We start from the raw sequence: 19,336 nt of genomic DNA on the forward strand, positions 1-19,336 counted from the left end.
CAACTCAAACCATTCTGTGATTCCATGATACCATCCACAATCTGATTTGAATTGCAAGAATCCACTTCCAAGGGACACAACATTGCTTGTGTCTGACAAAAATTCAAGGCTGGATACTGTGCAAGGGCTCTCTGGGCACCACAAGGATGAAAAACTGTGTAGGGTGGTACCACCTACTGCTCACTGGTTGTACAATCACCTGCCACCCATGGCAGAGAAAGGGAAAGCACATTCCTCTGCCACCCATTGCAGAAAAAGGAAAAGCAAGCCCAGGGATATAGGAGGGTTCAGGAAGACTGGCCTCTGTAGAGGATTTATATATAAATATATATATATTTATCTATATCTATAAATATATATAAATGTGGATTTATAGCAGCTGAGGATGCAGCCAACACCTGGGGCCTCATTCCAGAGCATGCCACTCCCACAGTGACAAACTGATTGTGGATATGTTGGTTTTTCCCCCTCAGGAGCTGCACATGCATGTTTAAAAGGCCAGATAGAAATGCCATGTGACAGATGTTACAGGACAAAACTTCTGCAGCCAAACAACAGATTTCTGCAAATAATCAAGTTACTCCTTTTCTTCCACCTCTCTCTCCACATTTATTTTTGTTTGGCTCCAGATGCTGCTTGTTCCGGGTGCAAGGGAGGGCAAGAGCTGCTCAATTAAAAGCAGAGATGTCGCAGGTGAAGCGAAGAGCGGCTCCGAGCTCGCTGCCTCTGCTGCGCTCCCAGTGCCATCGTGTGGTGACACCAGCGAGCACAACGGGTACCCGGGACACAAAAGCCAACAGTACTCTGCCAATAATTCAGCAAGGAGCCTCTCCCAGCCTCGTAAAACATGAAGGGAAAGCTCAAGTCAGCAAGAGTCTGAACTGAAATATAGCCCACTCCTTCAATTTACTGCTATCTTTTCTGTTGGATTTTATATGATCGTTTTTCTTGAAGGAAGAAGATTTATATTTAAATAGGTCTGGAGCCATAGGTGTTTGAAAGAGTGGTACAAAAGCAATACTCACACGTACTGCATGATCACAACAAAGAAGAAAAGCTTAAAATTCAATACTCCAGGCTGGAAATAAAATGCATTGTATGTGACCCTCAGGTGCAGTAAGTCAGGACAAGTTCAGTGCTGAGTTTGAAAGGTAACTCTGTACTAGGTATATGAGTTACTCGTTGCAGGCCATCCACATTCCCAGTCTTTAGTCTCAGAGACTAAAATCCTCAAATACTGAGCATTTTCCATAGTAAACCATAACTTCCATAATCCAAGGAACTATTTTACCAAAAAGAGCGTGTTCCAAAATTTCTGCTGACTGAGACAGTGTACTGGGTTTTAAGACACCATCATTTACTCCATGCACTTCAATAAACTTCTCAGCATGGACTGCATGTGTGTTTACCATAGTTTTCTGAGCAGGATTCCCAGGAGAATTGTTGTGCCCTAGGACAAGGCTTTTTTACCTGTTCTGTTCCTTGAGGATCTTCTCCATGTTGGCAATGCTGCGCATCTTGTACAGAAACCACTTGTCAATGGCTGTGAGCTGGTGAATGACATCCACGGGGACCTCATCCTCCAAGGCCTGCCAGAAACAGGACAGCACCAAACAGCCCCTTTAACACACTGCACAAATACATATCTAGTCTGCAAACAGCTAGCAGAAAGAAAAAAAGTTATGTAGATCAAGATGTACAAGTCATATGTTCATCTACCTCTTGGCCCTGTCTCCTGCAGCAACAGAAACTGTGCCCCATGAGGAGTGCAGGGAGGCCCCAGCCACTTCTCTCTGTGCTCTGGTTCCAAAAGCTGGCTTCTCTTTCAGTGAGAAGTAATTTGCTTTCCACAGAGCCAGCAGCCAGACAAGCTGATGGGACCTAGGCTGGGTGGCCACTGAGAAGATGCCTAGCTAACCACAGGGAGTCACATTCAGGCTGCAGTGACCAATCCTCCATCTGCACACCTCTTACCACTCAAGTTGCCTAAATCTCAGGCCCACTGCCAACATCCTAACTGCAAATGTAAAACAAGAAGCTCTGGGTTCTCAGTTGTGAAGGAACATTTTGCTTTGGAGCATAAATCTTGATATAGCCTTGAAATACAGGGCTGAATCAAAGCATGTGGCCTTGCATTACCTCTGAAGCAAGGCAAAGTCAGGTCCTGGGTGATGTTTCAGCTACAGCACAGCTCTAGCTTCTCTCACTCTGCCTCAAGATAATGTCAAGACCATTCAAATTTCTCTTCTTTCTTGCTGGGGTTATTGATGGGCTTTTTAAAAATAAATTATTTACAGCTAGAACCCCACAGAGATATTATTCATAAGACAATAGGTTACAAACCATTGTAATATTAAAAAACCCCAGCACCTCAGAGAGCCCTCAATATGATGTATTTTCTATCAATGCAATTTCTTGGGTCTCATCAGTGGTGTACAGTTACAACTCTCCTGACAACGCAACTATAATCAACCATAATGATAATGCCAGCACGGTATCTTTGCTGAGCTAAAGTAATCTGGCTCATTAATTTCTTACCATGCTTAATTGTTTTCTTGTAGGGCAGCATCCCTGGAACAAAGCCAGAGCAGTGCCATTGAAGAAAATCCCAGAATTAATCCAGGAATGAGCTTGGTCCACTGCACCCCAGCATTATTTCCCCAAGTTACAAAACTTGGAGACAATGTTGGTACCATCACCATGTGCTCCAGCAATGGGGAGACTTTCTGCCAGCTCAGAGAAATGGGTCACTTCAGGGAGTGAAGTGGACAAGGGATGGGTGGCATCTCCCTGCAAAATACTGACACCACCTTCTGCCTTTCCTAAAGAATTCCCAGCCAGCTCTTGCAATTATCCTCTTGCTCTGAGAGGTAACAATTGCTCACTGGGATTTCCTGTGTGCTCACAAGCAGTGGGGAAAACCTCTAACATGTTTTGCTCCTTTAGAGTAGCCAGTCACATACCAAGTCTTCAGAACACTATTGGTATGAGGAAACTAGTAAGGAGTCCTTTCCATCCTGATTCTTTAGTGCTTGAGGTCACATTGCCACATTAGTGGGATATGAGCAGGTCTTTTTTCCTTTCAGGTCCATCTATTTTTACAAAACACATGCAGACTTGCACATCTTCAGGATCTCCAATTTTCAGTCAATGGTTGCTGAGCCACACATACACAGGTAGCATTACCATATATTCTTAAGCTGGTTAAGGACATTTTTTAATAAAGGCCTAGAGATCTTCAAAGGAAAGTGAAAAAAATGTATCCCTTCCACTCATTCATCAGAGGAGAGGCAGAGAAAATCAACCATCTTCTTATCCCTGTTGCATAAATCTGGAGACTGGGAGAGAAGAGTGAGTTTGCAGACATTTCTTGCTCCCTATCACCACACTCCAGGGGCAAATCAGTTTTCCAGGCAACTATGTAGAATTTGCTCAGGGAGGGCTGGACTCCAATGGCTTTCCTCTCTTCAGACCTGCATGAAGGAGTACAGCCCAAGCACACCATGGAAGCAGGAGGAGAGACACCCAGCAGGACAGTGTGACTTTGGAGCCCTGCTCAACTTCCAGAGCATCCCATCCAGTAGAGGCTGAGGTTTACAGGGCTGCCTTCACACAAGAGCCATGAAGCAAGCCTGACCTCCAGGCCAAGCAATGAAGGGCAGCTCAGCTGCCTATGCCTTCTCTTGCTACTTCAGCTCCATCCTGGCTCCCCACCACAGAAAGTATTCAGCTGCCTGTGGACAGCAACACAAGTGCAAACTGCACATCTGTAGTGCGGACAGTTTTGAGGCCAGGGCTCTGGTGTGAAACAGAGCATGCACCAACTCCACAGCCTAAGCCTTCTGAGGCCACTTGTACATAAACTTAAGAGCAGCAGAAAACTCCTGACACAACCTGAGCATCCCTGCTCATCAGGCTGTTCCATCCTTGCAGCACTCCCACTCTAGCCAAGGAACAAGTCTCATCTATGTCAGCCTCTCTCCTGTGCCTTCTTTTACACGACAACAGGGAGCCCCATTACAGCAGCAATAGCTCTGAATGGCAGCTGAACTCCCTCTCCTTGCATCTGAACACTTGGTGTTGTCATCATCCAACAGGCAAAGGAGAGAGGAAAAGTAAAAAAAAAGTACAAAGCCTTGGAGGGCTGGCTAGTGGGCAGGAGAGGAGAAAACACTAAAATATAACAAAGGTCTATCCTGTTTCAAATGGAGCTGATGGCTAATGGGGACTTACTGTTGGTTTTTAAAGGTCAACAAGCTGGGAAGGGATTTCCATGCAGACAGCCCCAGGTGCCAGAAGCACCTCTTACTTGTACTGCTTGCCTCAGTTATTAATGGGGATGAATTTGTGTTTGGCAGAGGCAACTCTTTATAAGGCAGGACTAAAGGGTTTTTCTTTCTTTTCCAACAGATCCCAGTGAAAATACCAGCAGCTGGGAACACCCAGTGTTCAGTGGGACCCAAACTCACCTTCATCTCCCCAGATGCCCTGTGTTAACATGGGTCTAATTTTAATCTTTCATAAAAATCTCTCTGAACCACTCAGACTCAAGAAGTAAGATTTTTCTCTCAGTCACAAGAAAAAGGCTGTAATAAAGACCAAACACAGCTGCTGAAGGATGAAGACATGCACTTCCCAGCTTGAAAAATAAGAGGGAACAGCTGGACAAGCCACACATTTATAAAACAATTTCTGATTTTTCTTCAGGCCATTTATAAGAGGAACTGCTAGTGAAAACCTTTTAACTAACACAGCACAGGCTCAGCTCCTCACTCATGTGGAGGTGGAATGAGATGTACCCACACATGAGCACAAAGGGCTTAAAGACTCCACCACACAAAGTCAGGGGCACAAAGAAAAGAGTAATTGGGCATTCCCTGCCAGGAAGGTTTGCAATGTTAAAAAAAAAATAATAAATCAAGCTATCCAGGTAAGCAGGAGCTTTAAAACACAGCTGTGCCCTCCTCTTCATAGAGGGTATGTACAGATGGACGCGTTACCTGCAGCAAAACCAAAGTGTGAAATTGCACCTACCTTCTAAAGTAACTAACCCCACATTTACCACATGATATACACAGGCAAACGCCAAGAAGATGAAGGAAGAAATAAATTTGCAGCCAAGTTCCCTTAGAATAACACTCCCTGTTATACCGACACCTTCAAGGCTGAAGTGATTTGTCCAGTGTGACAGGAGAGGGGTCAAAAGAATGCTACAGGAAGCTAAGCTGGTTTTGAAGAACAGGGGATTTCTTGTCTGTGAAATTTAACATACAGTTGTGTAATTCTTTTAGTTTCAAGCCCATACCAATGCAAGCATTGCAAGCAGGCAGTGCTCTCACACACTGCAGTTTGCCATTCTTTATCATCCTTAGTTTCCGTTCTCAAAAGGATCTTCATTTATTCCTTTGTAATCTGCAGAACTGACCCATTTTGACTGACATTTACACTAGTATAAATCAGGGCTGAACACTAGCCAATGTTTAACAGACAAATTTTATCTCATAGGAAAGGAAAGTAATCCCAGCGTCCAGCAGTACCCAGCTACAAACTAAAGTAACAGGACACAAGAATGCACCTGATGCTGAATGCAGTGAGCACAGGCTAAGATTGTACCACCAAAAGGCAAACACATTGTCTGACCATGGAAGATGCAGAAAGCACAAGCAAGTATCCTACTCAAAGTGCTCCCAGTGAGCTTGACGGAGGGAAGCAAGGGAATGAAGAATACTCAGCCTTTGTCATCTCAGCTGACCCAATCCTGTACCTCAAATTCAAGGCATATAGGTGTGTTAGCCTGAAAGATATTAGTGCATCACACGGCAGTTGTCCTGGATTGAAAGATAATGTGTGTATTCTATTGCCATCTGTCAGAGGTAGGGCAGGTCTCTTCTGTTCATTGGGCAGTTTTCTTTATCTCTTCCACAATCAATCCTCCCTCCAGGAGATCTCTGCTGTTCATGGCCACTGAGTGTCCCTGCATGGCTGATAAAATTTCATCATCCCCAGCATCCAGCATCTTCCATGGGGAGATGCTCTGCCCAGGGGGAGGAGCCAAGCATTCCTACCTGGATACAATCTGACATTGGGAACACCACAGCAGTCTTTGCCCACTACATTCCCAGAGGAGCAGCTTTCTTCTCCCCTGCATTCCCAGAGGGAGCCCAGGCCCATCTCCAGCAGCCCTGGAGCTTCAGAGGAAAACTCCCCCCTTGTGCAGGATCCCTGCTCCAACAGAACCACAGCTGGCACTGCAGGAGGGCTGGGCCACCATGGAATGGGACTGTGCCACCACCCTGACACACAGGGGGTCAGCTCCTGCTCTGACTCTGGCAGTGGTTTGTTTTCTTTTTTGTACTATTGCATTTGTATTTTTAATTTTCCTAGCAAATATCTGTTATTCCTATTGCCATATCTTTGCCTGAGAGCCCCTTAATTTCAAAATTATAACAATTCGGAGGGAGGAGGTTTACATTTTCCATTTCCAGGGAGGCTCCTGCCTTCCTTAGCAGACACCTGTCTGTTCAAACCAAGACAGTAGGTCAAGGTCTTTCTATCTGTTGTTACCTTGGCTATTGCATATATCCGAATGCTGGATGGCTCAGAGAGCTCCTTCTGGAGATCCACAGAGGCTGGCCAGGCTTTATTCATAGGCAGCTGTGAAACAAAGCCATCCACGGAGGGGTGGCACATCCTCAGGGCCTTTTGGAAGCTCTCCTCAAACGTGCGGCCGATGGCCATGACCTGCAAGGGAGAGCACATCCACATGAACCACAGTGAGCCAAGCCTGGCCGTGCCCTGAGCAGCAGGGTGGGGACAATTCCAGCCACAAATACAAGCACACACACAGATGGCAGCCTTGGGACTCCTCCCTAGGATAGTCCTGCTGTCTGAGCCCTGGTGACCCCACTTCTAGATCTGACTCTGCTCATGGTATCAATGGGGAGTTCCAGACAAGTGACTGGTTGGCTTTTTGTTTTTGGTGGACTGCACTTTTGGTTTCCATTTCCCTGTCTGTAACACACAGGAGAATGCTGCTCTCCCCTGTAAACTGCTTTAAGGGAAGCACTCTGGGAAACATTATGCAGCAGCATGGGTATAGTAATATAAAAGAATATTTCTGTTTAACAGCCTGTTAGAGATAGAAATTCACAGTGTGAATTTTAAGGTTCAGGAGAAACATTCTCCTGCTTCCTTTAAATTACATTTAACAGTAAGGGTGAGGGTTCTCTTAAATGATTACTCCTCCTTGGTACAGCAGCACTGAAGGGTTTTCCCTCCTTCAGTCTTGACAACATATCTAATAAGAAAACAAGCCTTTATGTCTAGATATCTGTGAGGTAACAGAGCTCTTTCTCAAACTTTTACATTTTTATTTCCCAGTGTAGTGAGACCTTAACAGCATAAAAATCGTCTCAAACACAATGCTGAAAAATGTCAAAAGAAAAAATAACATTGCTTTCTCTCTTTTCTCACAGCTCCAGGCCCACTGCCCAGCACAACAGAGCTCAGAAAAGGCCAGGCCAGACTGTTCAATTAATAAAAATGCAGTAGGTGCTGCAATCTGCCTTCAAGTTCAGGCCTGGGGAGATGACTGCTCCATACTAATAGAGACACAGTGGCAAGAAACTCTGTGCTTCAAAGACTCCATCTCCTGCCCACGGGTCCTGCAGATTAACATTCTTGCTCAGTTCCCCCACCAGCTGCAAACTGCATCCCTTGGGCTTCTCCATCCCTGCTTCTGCTCACCTGCCCTGTTAGAGCATTCACTCTCCCTGTGTGTCTGTCCTGCCTGGAAAAGGACACAGATACAGGCATTTCTATGACAAATGAACACTGTAAGGACTCAACATCTTCTGCAAATGTGTATGGCCAGGAAGTTGCACAGTTGATGGTGCAACTGCATTTAGGAAATCCAGTTCTACAAAACAGTCCCCAAATCTCTAAGCAGAGAGGGGTAATATCAGGAAGCATCATCTCACTGAAAACAAAAAACCCACCTCACTACCATTAGAAGCCAAACCTGCCAATGGAAGATCAAATTCTAATTAATCTTTCCAGTTCTGATGAAGGCTTCTTGTTCAACAACAACAATGATATTAGGAGCACCTTGCATGTCAAAATAATTTAATAAAATAACTATTTGAAAAGACAACTGAAAAAATACACAAATAATTGTTTTGCTTTGGTAGCTGATATGTAATTAACTAATTAAGTGGGTAATTTAATGATTTTGTCTTATTTCCCCCTTCTTAAAACATGGTCTGAAAATACTGTTACTGTCCAGACATCTTAAAATCTTTTAGAGATGAAGTCTCTTACATCAGAATTCAAAACTTGAGAGCAAGATGACAATTTGCATTTGGATTTCAAGGCTGAGATCTGGCATCTGGTTTTAACACAGAGGACAAATAATTCAGGAAGAACTGAAAGCTGTGGCTCATGGGCACCACTGAAAATCTTAACACACTACTAGTCCTGAAATTGTACTGTAATTAACCATCACTACAGAACCTCAAACTAAAAAAACAACTCTGAGAACCCTGGAGTAAGTGTCAGGAATGAAGTCAACCCCAAGTAATCCATAGTGATCTCTTCCTTTAGGAGTCAAACCATATTTTGATAGCCAACATTATACAGTCCTAACTAATTTCCATAATTATAGTACTGGATAAAAGTAATTTGAGCTTAATATATATCCTCCAATTCATGAGGTCTTTGAAGACAGACGCTCTGAGGGTTTCCAAGGAAGAGCAATGGTTTCCCCAAGTGGTGGAATGGAAGGTGAGTGTGGCACTTGCCTCTCCCACACTCTTCATGGAGCTCCCGATGCGGTTGGAGGTGTGCTGGAAACGGTCCAGGTCCCAGCGGGGTATCTTGGTCACAACGTAATCCAGGCTGGGTTCACAGCAAGCAGAGGTTTTTCCTGTCACCACATTCTTGATTTCTGGCAAGGGAATCCCCAAGGCAATTTTGGCAGCAATGAATGCTAATGGATACCTGTCAGAGAGGAGAAGCAGAGAACAGTAGAGCGGAAAGAACTTTGCATTGGCAAATCCCAGGGGTGGATCCAGATGTGAGGTGATCGTCCCTCCTCAACACAAGGGAAGGCTCCTGTGCTCAAGCACTGCAGTACCCACCCAGCCTCCTACCTCAACACATTGCAGAGCTACCTCACCAGATCTGGGACTTGCTTTTTTATCCCCCATGGCTCCCCTTTCAGTAGCTGTCACATCCACTGTGAGCCCACCCTAACAGATGTTTAGCTGCAAGTCTGTCATCGAGAAAGAAAACAATCAAACGCCCACTGTCCAACAACATGGCTTATCTCCAGCCTGCTATGGGTCTTCAATAACCATAAGAGTTGTTGAGAACTGCAAATTAGAGATTAATTTGTGCCTCTCAACAGCATCTGCAAAGTGCAATTAAGAAGCCAATTTTTAAACAGCCTGCTTTGACCATCCTTATCTTGATTAGTTTATGATTAGCCAACAAAACAAAGGCAGCTAGCAATGCCATTTGCATCAATCTGACAGACAGCTCATTAATAACTCTGTCCTCTGGGTCCCAGAGATGATTTGCAGCCAACATATGGATGCAGTGGATGTGCTTTGCAAGGATTAGGCTCCCACACACGTTTCTCCTGGGAGCTTCTCCATTTGTAGTAACAGCATCAGCAGGGCTGGAATGACCTGGAGGGCTCACTAACCCCACCCTCCATCTCCCAGCAGGACCAGCTCTCCAAGGGTCAGACCTAACAGATGCTGACAAGAGCTGTTCTTAGAAGCTTCCCATGCAGAAATCTGTACCTCACTGACCTGACTGCTCCAGAGTTCCCTCTAACAGCCAACTTCAGTCTTCCTTGATGAAAATGTAGCTACAACTCCATGTTTTAACTACATGGAAGGCAGATGCTGCAGCTCTTTTTGCTTGTAGCTGTTACCTACTTATTTAAATAATACATTGATCCAAATCCCTCCTTCTGTCTTTCTGTTCTGCTACCCTCAATTTTTCTGTTTATTCATTTGTTTGTTCTGGAACATTCTGGTTTTTTTAAAATACCTTACCCTGTTGCCTTGGAGGCCAAAGCTGAACTTCTGGAGAGTCTGGCATTAACTTCAATGATGTAGTACTCCAGGGAAGTTGGATGCAGAGCAAACTGGATGTTACACTCCCCCACAATGCCCAAATGTCGGACAACTTTGATGGCACGATCCCTTAGCATCTGAAATTCCTCATTACTGAGGGTCTGGCTTGGAGCCACCACAACAGAATCTCCTGTTTGTACAAGGCAGCAGAGAAAGAAAATGAGAAGAAATTGTGGCCACACAAGTCACTGTCGCTGCTAACCCACTACCAGTAATGACATTACCAGAGATTACAACTTGTGCATGCACAGCTGATGAAAACTACTGATAGTCAGAAGCCCAGGGTTGGGGACAAGCTGAGAAATCTTATGTAAAACACAATCACAGGTGTAGGTTTAATCTGTTTCACACCCTATCTGGCCGTATTCAGGACCTGAGCAGTATTTTCCTAGCCCACTTTATGTGTCCCAAAGCTCTCTCAATAACACCAGGCAGAACAGCTCTGCACATAAAAAGTCTCTGAGCCAGCCCTTGCCCAAGCCTACCTGTGTGGACTCCCATAGCATCAACGTTTTCCATGTTGCAGACAGCAATGCAGTTATCAGCAGCATCTCTCACAACTTCATACTCTATCTCCTTCCAGCCAACAACTGACTTTTCCACCAGAATTTGGTTAGTCATTGCAAATGCCTCAGAAGAGGTTAGGAAAAATAAACACCAAAATAAACACCCAAAAAAACACACAACACCCCCCCAAAAACCTGCACCAAACCCCTTATTAGACCATATTGCACATTTAAGACTTATCTCCAGACATCCCAGACCAAATAAAAGATGAAAATAAGTTCATAACATTGATAACAAGCACTTTCTATTTCTCTCTCTTAAAAATTGCTTTACTGTTATTTGAAAGGCACATTTGAAAACATGTATGCAATATGATGGGGGAAAAGGGTTGGGCAAGTATATAAATAACAAATAGGAATATAAGAATATTTAAGGCTTCAATCATGCAACAGACACACTTTTATGTGGGTAGCCCCAAGGACTTCAATAGGAGAGCACTGCAAAAAGCAAAATGACTGAGTGATGGGAGTGTAGGTGCCAGCAAACAGTATGTAATTAATAGCATTAATAATGCTGCTTGTCATTGGCATACTAACCAGAGGCAAGGGCCATGATTTATTCTTAAACTAATCTTGAAAGTATTCCTCAGCACATAAGGCAAAAAAGAAAAATACAGTTTGTTGGTAAATGAGTATAATCTAGTGAATACATGGCTTTAATATTAGCAGATAGAAAACATTAATCAATACTTGCTTAAAGCCCCAGAAAGTGATGGGCACATTATCAATCCGTCCTTTAGCAAAGCTTCTTGTTATCATGCTGCCCATGAATTGGCTCTTCAGTCTGCTCCCATCTGTCATTAACTCAAGCTGTTACTTAAACCCTGCCCTTAGCTCAGTTGCCAAAATCACACATAAAAAAGGAAAAAAGGTTATAGGAATGGCACTTCACACTGGCTTAAGCAGGCACTGACCTGGTGGGGATGCAGCAGGAACACCCAACCACTCCTGCAAACCAGCCCTGGGTGCTCCTGTATCCTTCTCCCACTCCATGAGCAGACTCAGGAGACACAACCTCAAGGCCAGGTTAGCTGAACTAGCTGTGCTATCAAACACCCAGTGTTCAGTTATCTGAGTTATAAACAGTTCAGTCCAGTGCCTGAAAATCCACTTCACTGAATTACTACAAATCATAACTGCTGGGCTGGAAATGAGCATCCAAATTTGAGTTAATTCAACAAGACCCAAATTGCTTTTCACTGTAAATTTTGAAATATCAATACTGAACTGGGAGGTGGTGTAAACTCTCTGAGGGACAGGAGGCCTTGCAGAGAGATCCAGATCAATTTTAGCATTAAGCCATGATTAATGGGATGACATTTAACAAGTAGAAATGCCAGACTTCAAACTTAGAATGAAGCACCACCTGGCAGAAGTAGCAACTGGGAAAAGCCCTGCAGACAGGAATCTGAGGGTGCTGGTAAGCAGCAGGCTTTAAAGAAAAAAAAATAAAATAAACAACAATGTGGTGATCAAAATCAGGTTTTCCTGCTGAAAAAAGTTTTGATATAAACCTGTCAGACAGCTGAACTCCCAGGGTTTATGGGTGAATTTCTGCTTCCTCTAAACACAGCCCACAAGAGAGCCTGAGTAAGTGGCATGTTTCCAACCTCACCATGGATCTGTAAGATGGAATTCCTGCCCCTCCTGCCTCCCCAAATTGTGCCAGTCCTGCTCCCTGAGTCCCCCAGAGCTGGCCCTACCCAAGCAGTGTTTGTTCAGCACTGAGCACACCAGACCCAGGGTCTGTTTGCATGACAGCAGAGGTGGGGAACACAAAGAAGTCATTCGTACATACAGCTCCCAGTGACATCTGCAGTATTTCTTTCTAGAGATCAGTGAAAGATTAAGAGGCTCAGCAAACCAGGGAAAGACAAACCCAAGAATTCAAGAGACCCATAGGGATAGAGAGTTTTATTTCCTGAAATTCCGCATTTTTGACAAGGAAAAAAATCTTTGGATTTGTTTTCCCCAATTATCTGTTTACTTTTCCCAGCAATGTTTAAACAATCCTGGATTTTCTATAGAAAAAGAGCTGTCTTCATAACCAGAGACAGCTGGTAGTTGTCAAATTATGAAGTGTCATCCTGCTAAATGAGCTTTTGACCTAGGAGAATTACCATCTTTTGACAAAAACACAGAAGAGCGCCAAGCCTCCCAGCCTTCTGTCCCTAAGACCACGTTATCACTCAGCATTTCAAATGTTTCCACTTCCTTAACACTGTTCATAATCATTTACTCTTGGAAGTAGGTGAATCTAGACCAAGGTATTTCCTTCCAGACCAAAACTGCTGAAAAACTTGCTCAAATTATGTCTTGTCATGAATTTAAAAGATCTGTCATTGAGCCATTTTCCTTATCTGTCAGCAGGAATGATTAAAAGAGGGCAGTTACTAACCAGGACAATATTTTACAGATAAGATGAAATGTAAAGTATGTACAATCCCAGTATCTATGACATTAGAATAGTATTTAAGAAAATCAGATGTTCAGATATTCCCCAATTTGGCAGTTCCAGACATACCTTTGTACCAAGGTCCAGCAAACTTTCCTTATCAGGACAAATTCCAGACCCCAGCCCACCAAGGGCATAGGCAGAACGTATCATGACAGGGTAGCAAATTTTCTCAGCTGCCTTCAGAGCATCTTCAACCTTAAAGGAGAGGGGAATACATTTCAGAAATAGATAGCAATTCAGATAAATAAAGTCTTCAACTCTGGTTACAAGGTTAACTGGAAATCCCATCACTAAGACACTCAACTGTCTGAAGATAAAATTAAAATAATAGAAGTTCACTTTATAATATTGCCCTTTTCTGCCAAATAGCAGAAAAGTGGAACATGCACTCAAGGAGGTGATTTCTGCCCTTAGCTGTTTTGTGGACTTCCTTGCTGACCTCCATGGACAATGTCCTTACATGATCTGTCTTCAGAGACTCCAGCATGAAATAACCCCTCCTAAAGACATCCCAGTTTAAGACCTGTTTGGTTTCCTCCAAATTTGAACACACCTTTCCATCAAACCCAATTTTATGCTTTCATACTTCCATCCTCAAGATTTCAATCATGTTGATTTTGGGGACCTCTAATCCTAACTCTAAATGGCTTGTATATGATTTAAGAAAAGTATCCCTGGCATGTCACATACTTTTGTGCTGCAGCACAGGAGTCACCCCAATATAATTTCCTTTTCTTGCCAGTTGGTAAATTAGGTTAGGTTTTTGCAGTGCTTAACTGCATTTTCACTCATTTTAAATCATGGTGACCCCAGGATTAATCATCAAGGAGTGCTTACACACTCCAGCACCCACAGCTGCACTGAGTTTTCACTCTACAAAACAATAAATATTTTTACTAAGTCAAATGGGCAGCAGTAATAGCAATCACATCTTCAAATTGAACTGATTTACCGATTCCACTGCTAGGCTGGGAGCAATCTTTTCATTTAGCTCAGTTAGTTTGTCAGAAAAAAGCTTTCTATCCTCTGTAGCCATGATGGATTCTACTGAGGTCCCCAGGACCTTCACACCATACTGCTGCAGTACCCCTTGCTTGAAGAGTTCCACTCCTGCAGAGGAAACCAAGACACAGCTCTGAGGATGGATAGCAAATGAAGAATCATAGAATTAAAGAAGGACAGAATGGTTTGAGTTGGAAGAAACCATAAAGCTCATCTCATTCCACCCCCCTGCCATGGGCAGGGACAGCTTCCACTAGCCCATGTTGCTCCAGACTCCATCCAGCCTGGCTTTGGACAATTCCTGGGATGCAAAAGCAGCCACAGCTTCTCTGGGCAACCTGTGTTAGGACCTCACCACCCTCACAGGGAAGAATTTAGAAAATTTAGAGTAAAGAAAGTATTCAAAAGATATCTGATTAGCTGACAACTTGTCTGGCCTCCTCCACAACTAATTGTATTCGTTTTGTCAGAACTCATAACCATAAGATGAAATTTTCCATCCTCAAATCTAGGAAACCTGGGATAATACTACAGTTACCAGCTGGCCACCACCTGCACCACAGAGCAAAGCAGCACAGATGAATATTGGTGCAAGAAGTTATATGAAGGTAACTTTTCCTTTTGATCTCTGCCTCAAGGTGGTCAGAATATCCTAAATCTAACTATGATTACTAAGATTTAAGATGAAAAGCAGGACATGAATGACTTTCAAGTACCAAACCCAGCAATTAGATGTTGAGTTCACAGCTTAGGAATGACTTACACCTCCATGGTTGGAATCTCTGCCTCTGTCCCTCAGTAGCCTGGCCAATGTGTGAGGTTTGGATGCCTGCAGAAATAAAATCTGCAGGACATGTGGTAGAAACATAGAATCACCCAGGCTAGAAAAGACCTCTAAGATCAGCAACCTAGAAGCACTATGTACACCATTAAATCATGTCCCCACATGCCACAACCTTTTGAACACTTCCAGACTGTTTCAATGCCTGACCATCCCTCAGTGAAGAAATTTCTCCTAATATCCTATCCAAACCTCCCCTGGTGCAACTGGAGGTCATTTCCTCTGGTCCTGTCCCTTATTACTGTACTTGTTATCTGGTAAAAAAACCATGATTTGGCCTCCATGGAGTGCCAAGGCACCTGTACCACACTCACCACAGTTGAGAGCAGTCTGGCCACCCATGCCCAGGATTATTCCATCAGGATGCTCTGCCTTGATGACCTCAATGACAAACTGAGGAGTGATGGGAAGGAAGTAGACAGCATCAGCCTGCTTTAAGCCAGTCTCATTGGTCTGCACTGAAGCAATATTGGGATTCATGAGGACAATTTTCACATTTTCTTCCTGAAAAATTAAAATCTGTGTTAAAAATAGGCATACATGGGGAAAGAGTAAACAGAAGCACCAGCAGGAAGAGATGGGATTCATAACAGCAGAAGAATTTCAAAATTATGTAGTGTCCTATAAGAGACTTCTGATCTGAAGGCTGAGCCAAGGCCAATTCTTTACTTTTGTGTCTGTGAATCTTGAGGGAATGGAGATTCCCATGACTCAGAAACTTGATTGAAACTGTTTAACACATTTAGGAGTTATATATGAGAGACAGGTACAAACTGCAGCATCCTCATGTCTGTCTGCCTTTGGAAATCAGATTAAAGGTGACAAAGCAAAAAATTTAATCAAAAGCTAATATTTTCTTGCCAAGCAGTAGGTGTTTGAAGTTCTCAGATCATTGTACCAACTAGTAATAGTAACAAAACCACAATTTTTTTTTTTTTTTTATTTCCCATAGAAATACCTTCTTGTCCTGGTATTATCAGTTTAAAAATCTCATCCTCTAACTTTTTTTATTGGATACTGCACATATTAAAAGACAAACTCTGCCTTTCTATGCAAGATGAAGGTTAGCCAAAATTTTACACTGCTATCTGTCACAGCTGAGAAACTGAGATAAACTTTATTATCTATTATGATTCTGTTTCCTGCTCTAACAGCCTTGCTGCTCTTTAGCTACAGACAGAAATGCACTAAGTTTGCTCATTAATAGAAAATTCTGACTCAGAGCTGGGCAGATCAATCCTCCTCCCTCTTGAAATATCAGCACCTAATGAGGAAACCAAGTTTTGCTAAAAATGATGATTGTGGCCAAGCTTTAAAAAACCCCACATGTCTACTGTCAACCACACGCAGTAGACATGCGGATAAAGAAAATTGTTCTACTGCTTTGTTGCAAAGGTGGACTGAAAAATGCACAGGCTGTGGCCTCACTTTTACAGGAGCTCATTCTAATCTCCATCAGCTTCATGTAAGGCTGAAAAACTACAAACATCATTTTCAAAAAATGCTAGTTATAGATGCAAATTACAAGTCAAAGTGTAATTTTGAATATATATATGAAATTGTTAAAACATTAAAAACAACAATTCCCATAGGAAAGACGAACAGTGACAATATTTTTAAAATATCATAATGAAACAGACTGGAGAAAAGGCTATGGAAGTGTTGCTAGGATCAGTGCAGAAAGTGCTGTTTTCCCTCACTTCACAATAGACATGAAAATGGCACAGAATTTTTCTGTGTTTGTTTAAAATTTGTGATTGTTTGTCTCACTGCTTTGGGGGAACAAAAATATAACTCACGTGGAGCAGTGGGATTCTCACTCAGAGCTCTCAGTGTTAAGGTGTTGGATAACATTTCCTCTCCTTTCTTTGATAACTGAAAATACTGCCTTAAAGACTGGCTGTAAATTTCTGCTGACCTTTTTTCCCTGGGACAAGTTGTATTTTTTTTTCACTGAAGCACACTCTCCTTGGAAATGTGTGGAACAGGGGAGGGAAAGAACATATAAAATCTGTATGGAAAATATTTTGGATTTAGACTAATGTTCCTTAACTGGGTAGTTTTCATGGTGCTGGTGAGGGCAAAGATCAAAACATTCTTCTCTAATAAATGTATTTAGAAATTCATGGCTATAATTCTGTTGAAACAAATGGGGGAGAGAAAAGTTCATCACTTTTCAACAAGCTGGACTATCTGAACATCTCAGCTCTTTCTTCCCTGCTTATCTGGGACAAGGTATCTTAGAGATCAACCAGCAGTGATGATAATTAATCAGAAAATTAATGCTCTCTGTGCTGAGAGATAAATTTCATTGATATCACATCACTGGGGCCCAATTTCTTGGGATGCTGGATTTTAATCCATGTGCTTTTTCCTCTTGCAGCTCCTTCCTTCAACTTCTGCCTTTTTTAGTTTTTTATAAACATACAGAACTCTGCGTCATAGCCACCCACCCTGATGGAGACACTTGTTACAACTTAATTAAAGCAATGTATTTATTACTAATACTCCAGAAGAGCTCCATCTCTCTTTTTGTGTAATATCTACCTGTATTCAGCTAAGTTGGCACAATCCCCACAGAAAGTTATCCAGAAGATCTTCCATGTGACAAACAGAAGATTTTCCAGGTGACCACAAGCCAGTCTGTTTTCCACAGATGCTTCTAGGCCTTGCTCTTCAGGGGAAGTTCTTGCCTTTGATGAATATTTTTTCAGATACAAATTTACTAACTGTGGAAGTTCCAGCTCTTCAAGACTTTTTAGTCTTTAAAAGAAGCACCCATTTAACTGTCCAGGACTGACTATCAGTATCAGCACCTTCTTATAATGAATGAGCATCCAAGAGCCAAGCCAGAGCAGCAGCACACAGCAGAATGAATCAGAACATCAGAACTGAGAAAGAATCAGTGCTGATTCATAACAAAAATTAAAACTAAATTAACAAGTCTAAGGGAAAAGAAATTTCTCCTGTCTCCTGTTAACTGTGCATTCTCTCCTAGCCATGTTCTGCAGCTTTCCCTGGCAGGAAAGGGGCTGACCAGCCACTCCTCTCTCCCATGCAGCCCTGAATGCCTCTGCCAGAGGCAAGGTCAGGAAGGGCAAGCTCTGCCTCTGGATCAGCCCACAGATCACAGCAGCTCTTGGGTGGCCATGGGAAGGGGAAGGGCTCTGTGGGGAGTCAAGCTGGGGAGGTTTATCACTAAAAAAACTCCACTTTCTTCCACAACCCCAACTGAGTTTAAAGGCCAATGAGGGAAAAAAATCCCAAACAAAAAAAAAAAAACCACCAAAAAATAAATTTACAAAAAAAACCATCAAACATTAAAATAAAGGAGATATCTCTTTTCTAGATGGGTCACATTGACACTCCCCAACTCTGGGATCCTCCACTCCTGGCCTGTTCTTGTCTCTTGATGATGTGGTCAGTTTGAACCCATAGCTAGCAACAGCAATACAGTACACAAACAACACACATGCAATACAAGATGTGCTGCAACATGGGGATGAACCAGGGCAGCCCAGATTATATTTAACATTTTTAACATTACTAAAACTGATTTTTTGTTCCTCACTCCAGGGCCAGCACAGGAATAGAATGTTTGTGGCATCAGGACAGCCTCAGAACCACTCACAACCATCTGAAGGCAGCTGCTACTTCTGCTCTGACTACATCAGGGATGTGCAAATTCCCTCTTCTGTCTTCACATGAGGTTAGACATGGACTTGGAACCCAGGTAACTCTTACAATACCAGTAATAACCCCATCACAGGACATTCTGTCCTTCTACACTACCTCCTAGCATGAGCTTTTGCCCTAGTGACCTTTCTAGGACCTGTTCTGGAAAAAAAACTTGACATAAATGACCTTTAAAAAATTCATCCCATTTAAAAGAAATACTGTTTAGAAAACCTGCCTTGATGAGGGGTTCTTTTGTATGGCAGTAGCCAACTGTTCAGCTGCTGTTGGTTGTCTGCCCTGCAGTGTGTTGACAGACCATAGAAGTTCCAGATTCTCACCTCAGGTACATCTGACCATATTCCTCCTCCTCCATTTCCAGTTTAACAGGCCTGGAGCAAACAGGCACACACCATAAACTGCTTGAAGACTGTGATGGAAACCCCAAGAACATCTCTCTTTGGACGATAATTCTGAGTGGCTAGCTCACATCACTCAACTAGCAAGTTCACCAACAAAAATTGCTCATTTTCCCTATGGTCATTTATCCTCACCAACTTCCCTGCCCCAGCTGGACAGAGTTGGAGGATCAGTTTGGCTGTGAGAAGGGAAAGATGAGGTTATAAACATACAGAACTCTGTATTTTCA

At 42.9% G+C, this 19,336-nt stretch overlaps 1 protein-coding gene across 1 annotated transcript in view; it reads right to left on the minus strand.

Annotated features, from left to right (window-relative positions):
• Positions 1-19,336, minus strand: part of CPS1 (carbamoyl-phosphate synthase 1) — a 95,504-nt gene that overhangs the window by 44,724 nt on the left and 31,444 nt on the right. The window contains exons 16-23 of the mRNA XM_059476069.1: positions 15,327-15,516; positions 14,122-14,279; positions 13,236-13,364; positions 10,631-10,775; positions 10,065-10,275; positions 8,799-8,997; positions 6,565-6,741; positions 1,471-1,589 (exon numbers count right to left, since the gene is read on the minus strand). Coding sequence (XP_059332052.1) covers positions 1,471-1,589; positions 6,565-6,741; positions 8,799-8,997; positions 10,065-10,275; positions 10,631-10,775; positions 13,236-13,364; positions 14,122-14,279; positions 15,327-15,516 — 1,328 coding nt within the window. The remainder of the gene's footprint in view (positions 1-1,470; positions 1,590-6,564; positions 6,742-8,798; positions 8,998-10,064; positions 10,276-10,630; positions 10,776-13,235; positions 13,365-14,121; positions 14,280-15,326; positions 15,517-19,336) is intronic.

Source organism: Ammospiza nelsoni, chromosome 7, assembly GCF_027579445.1.
Source record: "Ammospiza nelsoni isolate bAmmNel1 chromosome 7, bAmmNel1.pri, whole genome shotgun sequence".
In the NCBI taxonomy this organism is placed as follows: domain Eukaryota; kingdom Metazoa; phylum Chordata; class Aves; order Passeriformes; family Passerellidae; genus Ammospiza; species Ammospiza nelsoni.